Source organism: Eptatretus burgeri, chromosome 8 (assembly GCF_056783735.1).
Source record: "Eptatretus burgeri isolate ZD-2024b chromosome 8, Ebu_testis_v1, whole genome shotgun sequence".
NCBI lineage: Eukaryota > Metazoa > Chordata > Myxini > Myxiniformes > Myxinidae > Eptatretus > Eptatretus burgeri.
The window spans coordinates 14,111,712-14,131,773 of NC_140968.1; the positions used below are offsets into that span (position 1 = coordinate 14,111,712).

A 20,062-nucleotide genomic window follows, 5' to 3' on the forward strand; every position below is an offset into this window, starting at 1 on the left:
CTGTTAAGACCCGGAGAAGTAAAGTTGGCGTTCTTAGCGATGTGGATCTGAGGAGGACGGTGATGGGGGAATCGAAGATTGATTTGCACCATGGGACGACATCCCACGTCTGGGGAGTTGTAGGGGGGGGGGCATCTGGGAAAAGGCCTTTAGCTCCTTGAAGATGGACCCCCCCCCTCGACGCCTTATCATACTATTACATACACGACCAGTCAAAAGTTTTAGAACACCCCCATTTTTCCAGTTTTTATTGAAATTGAAGCAGTTCAATGTTTCAATGTACTCTGAAATTAAAGCACAGAACAAACAAACAATTGCAGATAAAGAAAATAAATCATGGAATCGTTTTGTTGAACAGAATTTAATCCAAATTTTTGACTCATCAAAGTGGCCACCTTTTGCAGATATAACAGCCGAACATGCTCGTGGCATTCTTTCCACAATGGAAATCAAATATTGTTTGGAAGGTTCTTCCCAACACTGATTGCAGAAGTTCCCACAAATGTGTTGCACTTGTCGGTTGCTTTGCTTTCACCCTTCTGTCCAGTTCATCCCAAACCAGCTCGATGGGGTTTAAGGCTGGAGACTGTGCTGGCCATTCCATGATTTGAAGCCTACCGTCTTGTTCCTTTGTTCTAAGGTAGTTCTGACATAGCCTGGAGGTATGTTTTGGGTCGTTATCTTGCTGTAGGATGAACCCCTGACCAACTAGGTGCTGACCAGCGGGTATTCCATAGCCCTTTTAGTTCAGGGTGCCAGTCACTCTGTGCAAGTCGCCGACTCTGGATCCAGCAAAAGAGCCCCAGATCATCACGCTTCCTCCTCCATGTTTGACAGTTGGTGTCACACACTGAGGAATCATCCTTTCGCCAACTCGACGGCGTACAAAAACCCTGCGTGATGAACCGAAGATTTCAAATTTTGATTCATCGGTCCATAAGACTTTCTTCCAGTTTTCAGTAATCAACTGGCGGTGCTTCATGTCCCAGGAAAACCTCTTTTTCTTATTTTTCCATCTTAGCAATGGCTTTCTTACTGCCACTCGACCTGTCAAACCTGCAGCTCGAACTCTTCTCTTCACAGTTGAAACTGAGACTTCCTTACTTCAACCAGTGTTAAGCTGTGCTTGAAGCTGCTGTCCTGTGAGCCGCCTATCACGCAAGCTGTTCACTCTCAGAAACTTGTCTTCTGATTGTGTTGTGGCTTTGGGTCTGCCAAACCTCTTCCTGTCAGAGTTTCCTCCAGTTTCCAAGTGCCTTTTGATGGTGTAGGAAACTGTACCCACTGACACCTTGGCTTCTTTGCAATTTCTCTCAAGGAATGACCCACATTTTGAAGGGTTAAAATGGTCTGTCTGTCTTCCTTTGTTAACTGTTTTTTTCTCATCATTATGATAGCAATAGACGACTTCCTGCAGTGCAATATTGTCCAAATAATGCTTCATAGAGTGGAGCAACACAGTCTGCTCCAACGCTGCTTTTAAACACACAGAGGGTTTGTAACTAATCAACAAAAGTTGGGACACCTGTAGGAATTGTTTGTATCAACTTTCAAAGCTTAATTTATTTCCATTGCTGCAGAACAGCTGCAGTTGCTAACCTATTACTTGTTCCCTGAAAAGGACCTTTTTTTAACAACTCTGAAATTTACTTTATTTTTCAGTTTTTGGTAACCTAAACTTTTTTTTTAAACCTCTGGCAGTTTACCGCTTAGCTTTGTACCATTTCAGGTTATTCACTGGACTTGAACTCCTTAAATTTCAGTAAAAACTGGAAAAATGGGGGAAGTTCGAAAACTTTTCACCGGTTGTGTAGAAAATTACATTTCATTCCACTTTCTCTCAATTATTATTGTTTTGTATTTACTCGCAGAGAACACGTCTTTTTGGATGGGTTAATTCCTCTCTTTGTATGACGTCGATGCGTATGCAATTTGTAGATGGTCACATATGAGTTCAGTTATATGGCCGTCGGGGCTCCCATGAGCGAGCGTAGACTTGCGATGGGTATATGCATCAAGTTCGAATGCGGATTGTAGATTCATACGCAATTTGTAGATGGTAGTATGTAAGTACAGTTGTACGGCCCTTGGGGATCTCATGAATTAGCGCGCTCCGGGATTTTCAGGAATTATGTACAAAACAGACAGGTACGGTCGGGCCACTTGGGAATACCGACATGGACGTAGGTCAGTGTGTGACACAAAGCTGAGCAACTTTTGCCCTCCCATAAAGACGGTGGTAGTTGTCGACTATGTACTACTATTTGACAGCCTCAACATTTGTGCGGAGAAATTCAAACCAATTTTTTTTTTCTTTTTTCCTCAAATGCTGAGGTTGATAACTGACCAGTGTTGATATTTTGTTTTTGCCTGCTCCCTTCTTTACGAGTAAAAGTTGCATGTTTTATGGGAGCGTCAATCATCGTTTTTGAACTGTTTGGTTGTCAATATAGCTTTGAACCATCACATGCAAATGTACCTTCCTTTCTCTTGCCTGCAGTAAAGAGAGCAGGATGAATGGGCAATATCAGCAGGGAGACAGCCTCAACAGCGAGAACAAGTAAGCTGAACGGTTGTTCGTTTCATAGAAAAAAATGAGATGTAACGGTGAAGAAACTGGATTGAGAGAGCGATGAGCCTGTGTTTGAGTTTGAGTTTGAGTTTAAAAAAAATAAATAAATAATAGAGTTCCCTTAAAAGGAGCTTCAACGCACGAGGAGGCCATTAAGCCAGCCCATAAGCCTGCACAATCATTGCCGACCTATGGTTGTCCGTGCTCTGTCCTTTTGAAATGTTGAGCTTCATGCAAGCAAGTACGCAGCACGTACCATTTTGAAAGCCTTTGGTATAACTTGGCCGAGGTTCGAGCCGTCGACCTCCCAGATTAGTAGCGGATGTTCTAACTAGTGGTTGACCGATATATCGGCCTGGACAATATGTGCGCAGATATTTGGCATTTTGAGGTTTTTGGCATCGGCCAATGAAGGTGCCGATATTTTAAATAATAATAATAATAATAACAATAAAAAGGTGAGGTGGCTCACTGCGGAACGTTAGTGAGAGCTTGCTGGCAGCGCTGGATATGCCTCAGAGGAAAAGGTACGACTCTACTCTGAGCTTTGAAATCTCAATTTATTTCATTCCCAATGGCAAACCAAGCTGTGTTCCCAATGCCAACTGTTCATGCTGCGGAACCAGCGCAGACGTCACGCAATCATACGGGCCAACTCACAGCAGCCTTACACACACACACACACACACACACACACACACACACACACACACACACACACACACACACACACACACACACACACACACACACACACACACACACACACACACACACACACACCGTGGGACTTTCTCAAACTACTTGTGCACACGGGTCATCTCGCGACCTTTCGCGCTCTCACACCGTGTCGGCCTTTTGCACTCTTGTAAACCCCCTCATGACCATTCACAGACCGGATGTCTCTCAGAGGTCCAGCAGCTGAATCTGCCTGTCGTGCCGGGTGCACCGTTTGTGCCATGCACACTCTTGCAGCATGCCATGCCCCGCACCCTGGTTCCCATGGGGAAATTTTAATCTGTACTCGTTTTTTACATCTCAATAAAATGGACATCGTCAAAGCTTTTCGACTTGCACTGCTCTGGATAAAACCACGAGCAGATGAAGAAGAAGCACCAAACTCTCTTTTATGAAGTTACAATGTAATGTCCTCAACGTTGATTGCTTGAGAGAAAGAAAGGACGGGATTACCTGATTGGTGGAACCATCGAGCATCATGAATAATGATTAGGCGGTGATGAATCACCAAAGTACTGGTGGAAACATAATGCTAATTTGCTGAGGGCTAGTGGGGGGCCGGGGGGGGGGGAGTGGTTCGCATGATGACTTAACGTTGACTGTGGGAGAGTTGTCACACAGGCAAGCCATCATAGTCAAAATAGCTATTAAGTTTGGACAAATTATTTCTGTCTACAAAGAATCGGATTGGTTCACCTGATGAATGTGGCCTCCGTTGCACAAAGGTGAGCCAAACTGCATCCTCTGCTCGGGAACTGCGTTCACATTGAGAGCTGTCTTTGAGTCAACCTCAGGATGTAAAGTCTTCTTGGTATACCTGAACTCTCTCCATCCATCCCGAGAGTTCACCTGAGAGATGGAACGCTCCGACGTATTTCCCTACTTGGACGTCTTAGTTGAGAAATCGTCCGACGCTTAAAAAAACCACAGTCTACCGTAATCTACTTTTACTCGACATTATACTTGGTGGGATTCTTACAGTTCCTCTCGATACAAGATTGGATTGATTGGTATTCTTGGTCAATAGAGCAAGAAAGATCTGCTCCACAGATAAACTCTATGCTGAAATTGAAACCACAAAAAGAGTATTCTTCTTGACAATGGGTATCCTGAACAGGTCGGTCATCAACAGATATACAGAGACATGACAGAAGTAAATAGACACCTTAAATTTCTTCATTTCATCCGTATAACGCAGTTTTACTCAGTGATTTGTACTAATATTCGACTATTTCTTTGCAGAAACGAGTTCCTGGGTCTTGCGTGACAATTAACTATACCTCGAACCCCGGGGGGGCACACGACCTTTGGGATTTACAAAGAGGACGAATTGTTGGCCATTCGAAAGGTGGAGTCAGCCAGCAAGAGAGATAGCTTGGAACCTTCACCGGCGAAGGCAAGGAATCCACAGCTTCCTGTTCTGGTCGATCTGGGTCCTCAGAAAGGTGTCTTCGAGGTGTTTGAAAAAAAAAACAAAAAAACAGAATTTGTCCGAACTTTATATCTTTTCTGAATATGATGGCTTGAGTGTGTGACAACTCGACCACAGTCAACGTTGAGTCATCATGAAAAACGTTTCCGCCGGTTCTTTGGTGATTCATTTCCGCCGACTCATTATTCATGATGCTCTATGGTTCCACCAATCAGGTAATCCCATCCTCTGTTTCTCTCAAACCAATCAACGCTGAGGACATTGCATTACAACTTTATAAACAAGAGTTTGCTGTTGCTTCTTCGTCTTCATCTGCTTGCGTTATTTTTTTTTTCTTATCCTCAGGTGTGCAAGTCAAAAAGCTGTGATAATGTATATTTTATTGAAATGCATATTTAAATTTTGTTGCACTCATAAAATACTTGTATATCCGTGGTAACCTCAGGGATAGATTCAGTCGGATATGTACCATGGCTTATTTGAGTTAACGCAGACTCCGTGTCCTTGGATTATAAGCATCCGGTTGTCATAGAAATGGGCCGTGGGATGCTGTGCGGTGTGTGGGCGCATCGAAAGTGGAAACCTCCGCTCAACTGAGCACGTAGTATCTTGTGCACCCTTCGACACCGTGACTGGTAAGGGATAAATGAGCACCTCTGTGCCGAAGAAATAAAGGAAAGCTACTTCAACGAAGGTGAAATTAGAAGTGATTGAGTGATGGGAGCAGTGAACATCTGTTGAGCGCTTGGACTGATGGAATCCACCATTAGGGCCCTGACACACCTTGACGTTTTAGCCAGCGTATGGCAACGTATCAAAATGTATGTAAAACGCTGGCGTACGCTGAACTATTGATGTTTTTTTTTCAGTTTTGGGCGTATTCATAACGAGTTGGACGTTTGCATAACGTATTAGTAACATACACAGAACGTTTCAATAACTTATACCAACGAATGCTTAGCGTGTTGTCGGCGTTCACAACTTATGCCCAACGATAGTCTAACTTATGCATAGCGCGGCAGCGTATCGCCGACAATCACGTGGCGTAGCCTATTTAAAGGCTGCCGCTCGACGATTCAAATCATAACCGCACTAGACATCGAAGTGTCAAGCCGCTGTCACACCTTGACGTTTTAGCCAGCGTATGCCGACGTATGAAAAATTTGCCGAATACGCTTGCACACGTCGAATACGTTATGGGTACGTTTTGTATACGTTAAGAGCACGCTGAAGCACGCTGAAGCACGCTGGCATACGTCGTAGTACGCTGAGCTCATCGACAAATTTTAAGCATGCTCAAAATTTTTTGACGTATGCCAGCGTATGACGCACACGTTTCGCATACGCTGGCCATAAGTTGTAGGCACGTTATGCGATCGTTGACACACGTCGACACACGTTACTTGTAAGTAACTCATAAGTCGAAACACGTCGAGGTAATGTTTAGCGTACCCGAAACTTATTTCTAACCTATGAGTAACGTGGTTTGAACCTATGTGTAACGTATCTCCAACGCATATTGACGTATGTAGACGTATTTGATTGACGTCTTCCGGACGACCACAGAACTTACTGAACAAGTTTCTAACTTACAGCTACCGTATAATGGCGTATTGGCAGTGCTTAGGGGAATTGGTATATAAAAATGGGCTTCACAGGAGGAACCTGTCAGTGTTTCAGACTCTATGTTGAGTAGATGTCCATGTCAGTAGTTTTAGTAATCATAATAAGTGAGCGTGTCAGTAGTATTAGTCGTAGGTCCATGTCAGTAGTAGTAGGTGAGCATGATGGGGAGGGTGTGGGTGATGATGGATCCTCCTTGCGTCCACGGTCACGGCCAGGAGAGTTCTTTGCAGCATTCTTCGAAGTTTTCTTCAGCATTTTAAAAAAAATGTTTTTCTACGCTGAACTATTGATGTTTTTTTCAGTTTTGGGCATATTCATAACGAGTTGGACGTATGCATAACGTATTAGTAACGTACACAGAACGTTTAGATAACTTATAGATAACTTATACCAACAAATGCTTAGCGTGTTGTCGACGTTCACAACGTATGCCCAACGATAGTCTAACGTATGCATAGCGCGGCAGCGTATCGCCGATGACCACGTGGCGTAGCCTATTAATAGGCTGCCGCTCAACGATTTAAGTCGCTGCTGCTCGACTATTTACATGGACGCTGCCGCTCGACGATTTTAATCATAACCAAGCAAGACATCGAAGTGTCAACATCATCGTCATGCCGAAGAAAACTTCGAAGAATGCTGCCAAGAAAAGAAGTCTCCTGGCCATGGCCGTGGACGCGGACGCAAGGAGGATCCATCATCACCCACACCCTCCCCATCACGCTCACCTACTACTACTGACATGGACCTACTACTACTACTACTGACACGCTCACCTACTACGACTACTAAAACTACTGACATGGACATCTACTCAACATAGAGACTGAAACACTGACGGGTTCCTCCTGTGAAGCCCATTTTTATATACCAATTCCCCTAAGCGCTGCCAATACGCCATAATATGGTAGCTGTAAGTTAGAAACACGTTCAGTAAGTTCTGTGGTCATCCGGAAGACGTCAATCAAACACGTCTACACACGTCAATATGCGTTGGAGATACGTTACACATAGGTTCAAATCACGTTACTCATAGGTTAGAAATAAGTTTCGGGTACGCTAAGCATTACCTCGATGTATTTTGACTTATGAGAAACTTACAAGTAACGTATGTCAATGATCGCATAACCTGTCGACAACTTATGGCCAGCGTATGCGGAACGTGTGAGTCGTACGCTGGCATACGTCGAAAAATTTTGAGCATGCTTAAAATTTGTCGACGAGCTCGGCGTACTACGACGTATGCCAGCGCGCTTCAGCGTGCTCTTAACGTATACAAAACTTACCCATAACGTATTCGACGTGTGCCAGCGTTTTAGACAAATTTTTCATACGTCGGCATACGCTGGCTAAAACGTCAAGGTGTGACAGGGCCTTTACGAACGATTCATGCAAATGCCGATAAAATCAAGGCCAAGTGCTCAGCGTGCTTTGCCACTACAGCAAATAAAGTGAGTCGTATTAAGTGCAAGTCAGATTGAAGTGATTAACTGCATCGTTAGATGTTGATGACCCTGCATCTCCTCCCCTTGACCTGCACACCATCACCCCTCCATCTCCACCACTGCGAGCAACAGCATTTAACATAGGTTGATGAAGTTTCATTTTATTTAAATGCATAAGTGACTGTCTCTGTCTTTCTCTGTTTTTCTCTGTCTTTCTCTATTTGTCTCTTTCCCTCTCTGTCTTTCTCTCTGTCTCTATCTATCTCTATCTCTATCGCTCTCGCTCTCGCTCTCGCTCACTCTCTCTTTTTCTCTCTCTTTCTCTCTCTTCCCCCATCTCCCCACGTCCTGACACACAACCTCCACTGATTACATTGTTTCTTTTTGGAAAATTACTTTCGTTTGACACGTTTTCAGCGAACGCGATAAATTCTCGAAACACAATTACCTCATGAAACGAGGAATTACTGCATTTGACACTCAAAGTGTGAACAATGAAACAAACGGCGGGAAAACACGCCCTTTCACCCTTGGTGCCACCCGAACGTGGCGGCCATTTTAATTTCAACAAAATTGTAATTCTCATTTTTTTTTATTATTAAATTGTTTAATTCGATGCAAATATCGGCATTATATTGATCGCCCCCAACCCCCCCCGCACCCCTCTTTGCTCTCTAAACATTGGTATCGGCATCAGCCCTTGAAAAACCCTTGTCGGTCGACCTCTCGTTCTAACCATGACACCACTGAGTCTGGCTAATCCATCTACCCGAAATATTAATCAGAATAAAACAACTGATTTAACGAATGACCTTCAGTAAATTTTCATGTCTCTCTTTTTGGGATATTTCGTCGTCTTCATGTGTTTTTGGGAAATCAGCTTCAGGACATTTTGATGAACCCTTTCTTTCTTTGAATGCACAGAGCAGATCGGTAATCCCAACTTGGGGATACAGCAACATAATGGCGAGAAACATTTTGCAACTTCCTCAAATTCGGAAACAAAAACTTTTTAGAAAAAACTTTTAAAAAGTTTTAAAACTTTTTTTTTTGTTAGATGGTGTGGTTCTTCTCAACTCCAACCATTTTTTTTTTTTCTTAAAGCAACTTTACAACTGCTTCTTCACCGAACTTGCTGATCTGCTCTCTCGCTCATAAACCTGGAAGCGGCTAATCCGCCAAGCTGCTTCCAGTCACGCTTTTCACGTTGCAATTTCTGTGCCGGGGCAAATCTTTCTGCTTCTCCATTTACAACCACAAATACCTCCAGTTTTCCCTTCTTCTAATCCCCATAAATTCAAAGCAAACATAAACAAACTTCCATTTGATTTCCATTCATTTTTCTATGCAGGGAGCGTCAAGAGTTGGACAACGGGTTTCTTCACTCTTCCCCTGCTTATACCTTAATAAATAAAAAAGAATAAATGAGAGGCGTGAGGGCAGGCGTTGATGTGTTGAGGCACGAGGGCAGGTGGTGGCGATGGTGAGGTGTGAGAGCAGGTGGTGGCGGCAGGCTGTGCTGGCAGCGAGACGAGAGGGCAGGCAGTGTCGGCGCTAAGGCGAGGGCAGGCCGATATCCTTAACAGCTCATTGGAGTCAGAACAGGTACCAGAGGTTTGTAATTCCGTTATTTTTAATAGGATCCAGAGAGGAAATGGAGAACTTTAGTTGCTGGAGACATTAATTAGGAATCAGATGGGGGAATCATTTCGATAAATTTACATGAATTGGACGATCAGCATGGATTTAGTGAAGGGAGTTCATGTTTCTCGGACTCTTTGGGGGTTCTGTGAAGCAGTGTCTGATTGCGTAGACGATTGAAGTGCAGTTGATGTAGCATATCTAAAGTTTCAGAAGGAATTGGATAAGGTACCACATGGAAGGCTTTCAGCTAAAGTTAGGGATTTGCAGGATGGTTGGTGGAGCAGCTAATTGGATTGAAAACTGGCTTAGTCATTGGAAACAAAAATAGCTTGAGTGAGTGGATGTCTGGCTAGGAGGTTGTAAGTTGCGATATACCTGAGGAATCATCACTCGGGCCTTTTCTATTTAGAATTTCCATCGATGCTTTGGACAGTGGGGGTTAAGAGTCGACTTTACAAATTTGCAGATGACATGACCACTCTTGGAAATTAAGGTAAGAGAAAGGTCAAGACCCATTCTGCCTGTTATTTAAGGTAGCAGCCTCATTCTGTCTGTTTCCTTCCTTTGCTCATTCTTTATATCTTTCATTCTCAATACCTCTGACGAGAACTAATTTGCTTCTCACTTTAAAAGCTTTTAATGACATTTTAAAATGTATCATTTTCTGCCAACCTTCCATTGAAGGGTAACCTTACTGGGCCAGATTGCGGAAGTGTGTGTCAGGGTGGTGCTGCGGTGTCGATCACCAGATGGCGGTGGTGCTGCTCGCAGTGCCGGGCAAGGTCTTTGCTCGGATAATTCTTGATAGGGTTCGCCACCATCTACTTGAGCACCAACCTCCAGAGCAGTCAGGCTTTACACCAAAGAGAACAACGATTGACCGTATCCTTGCTCTTCGTGTCCTCACCGAACGCAGACGAGAGTTTCGGCAGGGGCTGCTTGCAGCTTATGTTGATCTCTGTAAAGCGTTCGATTCAGTGAATCGGGATGCCCTCTGGAGGATTCTTGGTCTTCGTGGGGTGCCACCAAAACTGATCGATCCAATATCTGAACTCTACTCTGGTACTGAGAGTGCTGTGACATGTGGTGATGTCATCTCTGAATTATTACCTCGGCCACCAAAGGTGAAGGAGGTTATGTTTTCACCCCTTTCTGTCCGTTTGTTTGTCTGTTTGTGCACATCTAAAATCTAAAAGTTTGTATCTATAAAAGCTGTGTACAGATCCGGATGAAATTTTGTGGACAGGTTCAGTGTGTGACAAGAACGAACTGATTAGATTTTGGTGAAGATCCGGATCCTGATCCGACTTCTCGAATTTTAAAAAGTGATTATTCACCATTGAGAGACGGAGCTAAAATGATAGATAACACGATATCTCAAAAAGTTGGGGACAGAATTTGGACGAAACTTGGTGGACATGTTGGGTGTGTGACAAGGACGAATTAATTCAATTTTATTGAAGATCAGAATCCGGATCTGGACAAGAGAATTATTTAATTTTCAATGTGATAATTCACCATTGAGAGAAAGGGCCAAAAACGATCTAGTACTGTCTAGCAGGATATTTCAAAAATGTATATGGCCCGGTATGTTCTCGTGGATCAGGTATTATGTGGCGGAGGAATGTGCTCTACCGAGTGCCCTTCAAGTTTCCAGTTGTTACTGGAGTTCGTCAGGGATGTGTACTTGTCTGCACACTTTTCAGCACCTGTATGGACTAGATTTTGGTGAGGATGTTGGAGAGATCAAGCTGCGGTGCATCGTTTGGGAATGTCAAGATCTCTGAACTTGATTTCGCAGATGATGCAGTCATCTTTGTGGAGACTCTGGATATCCTTTTGGGGTGTTAGTGGTGCTGAGGTGCTGAGTGAGGAGTCGGAGCCACTGGGATTACGGGTTTCCTGGGTCAAAACGAAGATCCAGACTTTTATTGACATCTTGGATGCTGCTATCTTGTGTTTACCTGTTTATGGTGAGGATGTTGAGGTCACGGAGAGATTCACTTTCCTTGGCAGTGACATTCACGTCTCTACTGGCTGTGAGCCAGAGGTCAATAGAATAGGTCAATCTTGGTCAGGCCTGGGTAGTCATGGATTCACTGGATCATGGGGTGTGGCACTGTCGGTACCTGTGCTGGAGGACGAAAGTCTGAGTCTTCAGGTCCTTTGTGCTTTTAGTCAGTTTTGCTCTATGGATGTGAGACTTGGACTCTGACCAGGGATCTGAGATGGAGACTTAATTCCTTTGGTACGAGGTCTCATCAGAGAATCCTTGGCTATCGCTGGTCGGACTTTCTGTCCAACGAGCGGTTGTTGAGAGAGACTCAAATGAGATTTGTTACCTGCATGAGCATCCATGAGCGTCAGCTGCGGCTGTATGTAGCTGATGTAGGTGATGCATGAGCGTCAGCTGAGGCTGTATGGATATGTGGCTCGTTTTCCTGACGCTGATCCTGCTCACCAGATTCTCTCAGCGACGGAGCCTCGTGAGTGGAGGAGGCTAATGGGCCGACCACGTGCCTCTTGGTTGCAGCAGGGTGATTGGCATCTCAAGGAGATGGGGATGGGCCAGGCATCTCTGGGGGACGGTCAGACGGAGGCCCCTGGAGTACCGGCAGAAAGTGGACGCAGCGACGTGCTGCTCCGGCGCATGCTCCCAAACCTGTCCTGATTATCTGAACTTGTCTGTCACAAACTCTACACATTTTATTCTTCCTCAACACAATCTCTTCCTCTTCTTATTCATCACACAGAGAATAATTTTCTGTTGATCACACAAATACTTGGTTCAGAGACCATCCCTCTGAAATTATAGCCAGATTTCCTCTGTGCTTTCAATTACCCTTAATTTCATCCCTGTCGTAATGGCTGTCTTCGTTTATTAAAATTGGGGATCATGAGAAGTCCATTTTGCAGATAATGCCAGCATACGACCATTAACGCTTCCCAGTCTGTACCTCACTTGCGTCCCACACCCCTACACTTGCGTCCTACACCCTCACATCCGTGCGCTCCCTCCTCCTGCCGCGTGTCCCTCTTCCCCTCCCACCACTGCGCATCTGGCTCCTCCTCCCCCTCTCACCCTTCATGCTCTCCCTTACCCCACTGCCTCCCCCCCCCCAACTGCCCCCAACACTGCATGCTCAATCCTACACACCACCTGCTTCCTCCAAGACATGGTGGCACCGTGTCAAGTGTGTGTTCTGGTATATACTCCCCCTTAATCCCATCCCTCACCTCAAGCTGTATTATTGCAGACTCTACCCAAGATAAGACAGGATGTATCAACTCAACGTTTGCCTCCAATACTCATGGACCAAACCCGTCCCGTTCTGTCCCCATATTACCTCGACATATGCACTGTCTACTGGACTACTGTATCCTTCTCACCCGAGAAGGTAGAGAAAGTTCTGTCTGGTCTTGAACTTGCTTTGGTGCCGGGCCCAGTTGGCATCAGTGCCCATGTTCTCAAATGCTGTCCTTCCATTCCTGCTCCCCCTCTATCTGCCTTATATCCCGTTTGAGCTGCCTTTCCTCTCCATGGAAGTCAGCAAACATCACTGGACCCATCCACACAAGTGTACAAAAATGGACCACACCGACTATGGGCTAGTGAACCTGCTTCCAATTACAAAGTCATGGAATCCATCATTGCTTCCAATGCTAAATCTTTCCTGTTTTCAAACGATCTGATATCTGACCAACAGTTAGGATTCTGTCCCGGTCACTCAACTCCGGGGATGCTTATGCTCCTCTCTCGGCAACGGTTATAGGCTCTCGATCTCAAACAAGAGGACCATCTCCCTGGACATATCTCATACATTCGATGCAGTCTGGCATCCTGTTTTACTTGCCAAGCTCTCTGCGCCTGTAACATACAAGGCCCCCTTCATTCCTCTATTTCTGACTTCCTCCACTCACGCAGTTAACGTGTTGTCATCAATTGACCCCTCTCCTCCCCTCTCCCAGTGGAGGCTGGAGGTCCCTTAAGGCAGTGTTTTGACCCAAGTCTTTTTTTCTCAACTATTTTAATGACTTATCCGATGTTCTGGAATACACACTCTTCCTTTTTGCAGATGACGCTACATTGTGTTGTGCAGTACCCCCATCCGTCTGCTTCTCAAACAGCAGCTGTACGTCTCTCTGCTGATCTGGAAGTTATTGGACTCTCGACTGGCAAATGGAACATCCCCTTCAATCTTGGAAAATGTTGTGGTCTCACCCTGTTGCTCTGGAAGGATCGTCAAATTAACCCACCTTTCTATTTTCTCGGTCATCAACCGGAAGAGGTTCAGTTTCCTGAACACCTAGGCCTCACCATTAGCCCTGACCTTTCCTGCGCTGACCACAGAGCAAAGCTAGCTTCCAAAACCAGCCACAGACTGAGCATCTTCTGTTGATGCATGTGTTTCCTTGGAAATTCAGAGTTACAGCCGACAAGCCCTTTGTCCATCGCTGAATGGACTATTGATCTCACATATGAACTGCCGCCGCAGCTTGACATCAGTCTCTCATAGATTCTGTGGAATCTAAAGCTCTCAAAATTATTGCAACCTCCGATGATGAGGCTGAAACTCAAGGTCTATTGCTCTCACTTCGCAGGCAGGTCAGGGTTGTCTATTTTTCTACCGTCTACTCTCCAACATTCCTCTCCGCTATCTCAGTCCCCTACCCTCCCCAACAACTCCAGGACGTATGCATTCTTTCCAGTAACACCCCACCCACCACCACCCTCCTCGTTAAACTTCCAAATCCAAGGTGATTGCACACCTGCACCACCGTCTCTTGTCATCCCCAATTTTGAGTTTTGATCTTTATTTCCCCCATTAACCTTTCATCACTCGACCATTTTACTTGCTCGTTTCAGTTTTCTCCCCCCCCCCCCTCAAATCCCTCTCCTCTTTTCATCATGTGTTTGTGCATTGTGACACATGAGAAAGATCTGGTGGTGGCAATAGATATGGGGGTGGGGGGGGGTGTAAGCAGACAGCACAGTGCCAGGCAGATATAGTTAAAGCTATCCGGGTTTTGGTTTGTATTTGTAGGAGGATAAATTATAAATCAAGAAAGTAGTGTTAATACTGGCAAGGATTTCTAGAGGCCTCACCTATAATGTTGTATTCAGTTTTGGTCACCACATCTGAGAAAGGACATAGCTTCCATAGAGAGGGTTCGACGTAGAGTGACGAGATCGATTCCAGCGTTCGCTACATTAAGCTATGAGGAGTGAGTGAAAGGCACAAGACTTTATTCATTATAAAGGAGGTGATGAGGAGGGGATCTGAAAGAGGTGTTTCAGTTCATGATGGTATCGACAGAACAATGTGTCGGCAGAACGGACAGTGACATTGAGTGAGGATCAATCATATGTTCTAAGTAGAACGGCACTCGGTAGAGCGCGCACCTCCACCAGGCTGAACAGTTTACATTTTGTATCCCACTGATAGGCTGGATCTGAGTCGATGCTCTATCCTTTTAGATTTGTCCATGCTCTATCCTTTTAAATGCTGAACCTCAAGCAAGGAAGCAGCACATACCATTTCTAAGTCTTTGGAATGTCTCGGCCGGGGTTTGAACCGTCGACCTCCCAGACTCGGAGCAGACGCTCCAACCATAACGCCACCGAGGTTGGTGGATGTTATGATTACAGTTTACGATGGTCGTAATATACAAGAGAGTTGGAACGGCAGGACGGTAGGGGTCTTTCGCTCGGAGAATAGTGAATGCGTGGAATGGTCTCCCTGGCAAGCTCGTCACAGCAGAGAGAGTAGATACATTGAAACTGGAATTTGATGGGTACCTAGAATCATTGGGAATTGAGGGATACGTCGATATTTGCAGAACTGGTCGGTAGCTTGCTTATGGATTGGGTTATTGTATACATTTGTAGTGATTTTGATGTCTCCAGGAGGGTCTCTTCCAAAAAAACATTGTGTCGTCATCAGTGTTTGTTCATTCCTTATCTGACAACCCTCTGCATACACGCTTAAAAAAAATACCAAAAGAAAAAAAAAAAAAAAACACCCCACCCCTGGTGATGTCTCTCTGTCTGTCTCACTTTTCTTCACCCCACTCTTCTCCCCAGTGATATTAAGTAGGATACACTGGCGTATTGAATACTGTGGTGTTGATAGAACATGATGGGCCAAACATCCTTCTCCTGTGTCCAAATGATTTATTATCCTTGCCCAATTCCTCGGATTGCTCTGCCTCCATTGGTCCAGGTCTGGAAAGGGCCAGCAGTTTCAAAAGGCACAGTGAAATGTGTGTGTGTGTGTATATGTGTATATATATATATATATATATATATATATATATATATATATATATATATATATATATATATATATATATATATATATATATATATATATTCTTTTTTTTTCAAAACTCTGCAAAAATGACCTCTTTTTCTCTGTGCAGGTACTCACTGTTCGCAGTTGTAAACCACCAGGGAACACTGGAAAGCGGCCACTACACGAGCTTCATCCGTCAGCATAAGGACCAGTGGTTCAAGTGCGATGACGCCATCATCACTCATGCCTCCGTGCGCGATGTACTCGACAGCGAAGGGTACATCCTTCTGTGCCCGTTATCTTGCGCTCGTTTTGTATTCGAATGTCGTGGTTGATGATACTCGTACGTCTTCGCGACTTTTTTTTTTTTTTAATGCATTTTTGAATTGTGGAATTAATCGTACGCTAAAGTGGTGGTGAATGAATGAGATTGCACATATATGTGATGCAGGACAAGCGAGTAGTGGGACAATGGACAAATCATTAGGGGGACAATCTCAGGCGGTAGGGTGCTTCAAGGACCAATGCTCCAAACGGGGCCCTCTTGACTTTTCAGCTCTGAAAAAAAACGAAACAAAAAGGTTTTCAGTTAAAAAAAACAAAACAAAAAGTATAATGAACTTGATAGACTTCCTATGTCAGGTCGGGATGGCACGGACACTCCGAACAAGTGATACAACAACAATCCTCAAAGTCGACTTAGATACAAACTTGTAAACCTGTAAAGTACCGACCAGTCATCTGCCAACTTTCATTAAACTCTTTGAACAGCATCGCTGAGCTACAAAGCTGATTGACCCAAAATAGCCCATTTATAATTCTTCTTCTTCTTCTCCTTCTTCTCCTTCTTCTCCTTCTTCTCCTTCTTCTCCTTCTCCTTTCTCCTTTCTCCTTTCTCCTTTCTCCTTTCTCCTTTCTCCTTTCTCCTTTCTCCTTTCTCCTTTCTCCTCAATATATATGGGGTGAAGTCCAATGGTGCCAATCTTCTGCCATGCCATGACCCCGATACTTCTTCCACTTCCCTCCTTATTGATAACCCTCCTCAAACAAATCTCCCATCTCAACCACAGTCGACCCCTTCTCCTCCTACCTTGCTCCCTCAACCTAACCGCTCTCTTTGCCATTCACTCTTCCCCCATCTGCAACAAGTGTCTGGCCCACTTCAGCTGGATTTTTACCAATCTCCCCATCAAACTTACTTGCACACCAATCTCCTCTCTTCAGTTCATCCATCCTCTTTCTATCCTCCCTCTTCAATCCCGCAATCCTCCTGACCCAGTTGTTTTTGCAGACCTGCAGCCTTTGTTGTTTTGTCTCTGTCAGTGCCACCATCTTCAGACGGTAAAGATAGGTCCGTGTTACAGAAGACAACAGAACTTTCCTTTTCGATTTCCTTGATGTTTTCGTCATCACCATCTCTCTCGGGACAGTGCCATAGGCCTTTTCAAGATCCACAAATCCCAATGCCATTTCACCTTGCACCTCCAACCTCTTCTCCACCAGCTGTTTCAGCGTGAACATCCCATCCGTCGTCCCCCTCCCTTTTCTAAACCCCTGCTGCTCTTCTCCGATCTCCATCTCCACCCTCTTCCTTATCCTCCTGTCCAGAAACCTTCATGACATGACTTGGGAGCATAAGACCTCTGTACTTCCCTGCATTTTGATCATGGCCATTCCTCTTCCATGTTGGCACAATTAGCCCTGTCCTCCAATCCTCCAGAATCGAACCCCCTCTCATACATGCATTCAACAGCCTTTTTGTCCAATTGACTCTGACTTCTCCTGCCGCAATTAGCATCTCTACACACCTCGTCACTGCCTGGTGCTCCTCCATTCTTCATCGTCTTTAAAGCTGTTCGCACCTCCTCTGTGATCTCCACTAATTCAACTTCCCCTCTACATTACACTGAAGCTCCAGCTCACCTTTGCTTCCGCCCTGATTCAACAGCTCCTTGAAATAGCCTTCCCATACCTTCAACACTGCCCTCTCTCCTGTCACTAGCAAACATCCTCAATCATCCCCCCCACTACTTTCCCTCCACCAACCCCGTTCATGTCCTTACTATCCTCATCCCTGTCACGAGCCATTTTATAGATGATATCCTTCCCACCATCCTTTTCCAACTTGTACACCTCTTCTTCTATCATTCCTCACCTTATCCACCGCTCTCCTTTCTTATTTGCCCATGCAGGTGCAGCAACCGTGCATCCTTGATCTTCTCTATCCTCTTCCAAACCTCCTCCTTTTCACCAACTACCTTCACTACTTCCTCCGTTCACCATACCTGGTTTCTATCCCTAGACAATGCACCCTTTCCTGATGTCCTTCCACACAAAACTTCTGCAATTCCCCTGACCACCACTCCGTACTTCTTCCACTCCTCCACCAAACCTTTGGCTTCTTCACAAAGTTCCTCATTCCCCAAGGTACTCTACGGCGACATTGTCCCTGCACTTCCCCCCTCCTTAACATCTTCCGACCCCTGCTCTTAACTTCCCTCCTTTTCTCTCCAGCATTACTCAGAATTGGTTTAAGCTCAGGACTTGGTTTGAACACGAATTTGTGTCAGCCTCCTTTGGCCTTTTTCATCAATGAGCCATTTTCGACCCAGCAGCATTGCAGTTCTTGATTCACTCAAACCAGTGCACCTGCCACTTACTACCATTCCCCGTTCAAAGGCACTCAAATATTTTGTCTTGCCCATTCACCCTCTGAATGGCACACATGCACAATCCATGCCTCAATCGTCTCGAGGCTTAAAAATCCTTCTTTCACCTGTCTCCTTCCTTTCATCTACAATGACTGAAGTGGATTATATATATATATATATATATATATATATATATATATATATATATATATATATATATATATATATATATATATATATATATTGAAACATGTGGAGTGTGACGAGCACTCCCCCGATCTCCATTGGACATAGTCCGACACCCACCCCCCCCCATCACATTCAACCCGGAGGCCTCGGCCGGCGACTATCAAACAGCGATGAAACCGGTCCGGCAACTGAGGGGGTGTGTAGCATTTGGATTCTCATGTGTGCACCATTTGTGAATGTCTTTACAGCTGTGTAGGAACTCTGGGAAGGGTTTGAAACAGCAAAGGGCTTACCTTGGTAAGCTTTCATGGTTGTTTTATGCAGCTTCCTCAGCTGGAAGAGCATGGGTGGAGTCTATTTATTTATATCGACATGTATCTATACATATACGAGGTGTGTTCAAAAAGTATCCAACCTCAATTTTTTATGCGTCAACAAATGAAGCTCGGGAGGCGTGGTTTGGTGCACGTATGTAGGCGATCCTAATCCGTATGCATGAATATTTTCCTGCCTGCAGAAGCTGTCAGTCGCCGACAGACCGCCGATGAGTGAGGAAGTGTAAGTGAGCGCCGTCGGATTTTCGTTTTTGACAAAATGACGGAAAAACTTGAACAACGCTATTGCATCAAATATTGTGTAAAGCTTGGCGATTCCCAAGTGGAAACGATCCGCAAGATTCAACAGGCCTTCGGAAATAAAGCAATGGGCACCGCACATCAGTGGAAATATGGTCGCACATCAGTGGAAAGTGAAGCACGTTCTGGTAGGCCCTCAACATCCCGAAATGAGGTTGTCATTGACCAAGTGAGGACCCTGCTGATGCAGGATCGTCGAATCACGATCAGAGAACTTGCAGACGAGGCGGGCGTCAGCATTGGATCCGTTCATTCCATTGTGACTGAGGATTTGGGCTTAAGGAGAATCTCAGCGAAGTTCGTGCCAAAGCTGTTAACGATCGAGCAGAAGCAACTCCGTTTGGAGATCGCACAGGACATGCTGGAGACTGTGAACAGCGATCCCAACTTCTTCAACACAGTGATCACTGGTGATGAGACCACAGTGATCCGTCATTTTGTCAAAAATGAAAATCCGACGGCACTCACTTACAATTCCTCACTCATTGGCAGTCTGTCGGCGACTGACAGCTTCTGCAGGCAGGAAAATATTCACGCATACGGATTAGGATCACCTACATACCTGCACCAAACCACGCCTCCCTAGCTTCATTTGTTTACGCACAAAAAATTAAGGTTGGATACTTTTTGAACACACCTCGTGTGTGTGTGTGTGTGTGTGTGTGTGTGTGTGTGTGTGTGTGTGTGTGTGTGTGTGTGTGTGTGTGTGTGTGTGTGTGTGTGTGTGTGTGTGTGTGTGTGTGTGTGTGTGTGTGTGTGTGTGTATATGTATGTATGTATATATATATATATATATATATATATATATATATATATATATATATATATATATAT

General features: G+C 44.8%; 1 protein-coding gene across 1 annotated transcript in view; it reads left to right on the forward strand.

Annotated features, from left to right (window-relative positions):
* Positions 1 to 20,062, forward strand: part of USP22 (ubiquitin specific peptidase 22) — a 150,599-nt gene that overhangs the window by 122,845 nt on the left and 7,692 nt on the right. The window contains exons 12-13 of the mRNA XM_085890971.1: positions 2,501 to 2,560; positions 15,881 to 16,030. Of these exons, the coding sequence (XP_085747097.1) occupies positions 2,501 to 2,560; positions 15,881 to 16,030 (210 nt within the window). The remainder of the gene's footprint in view (positions 1 to 2,500; positions 2,561 to 15,880; positions 16,031 to 20,062) is intronic.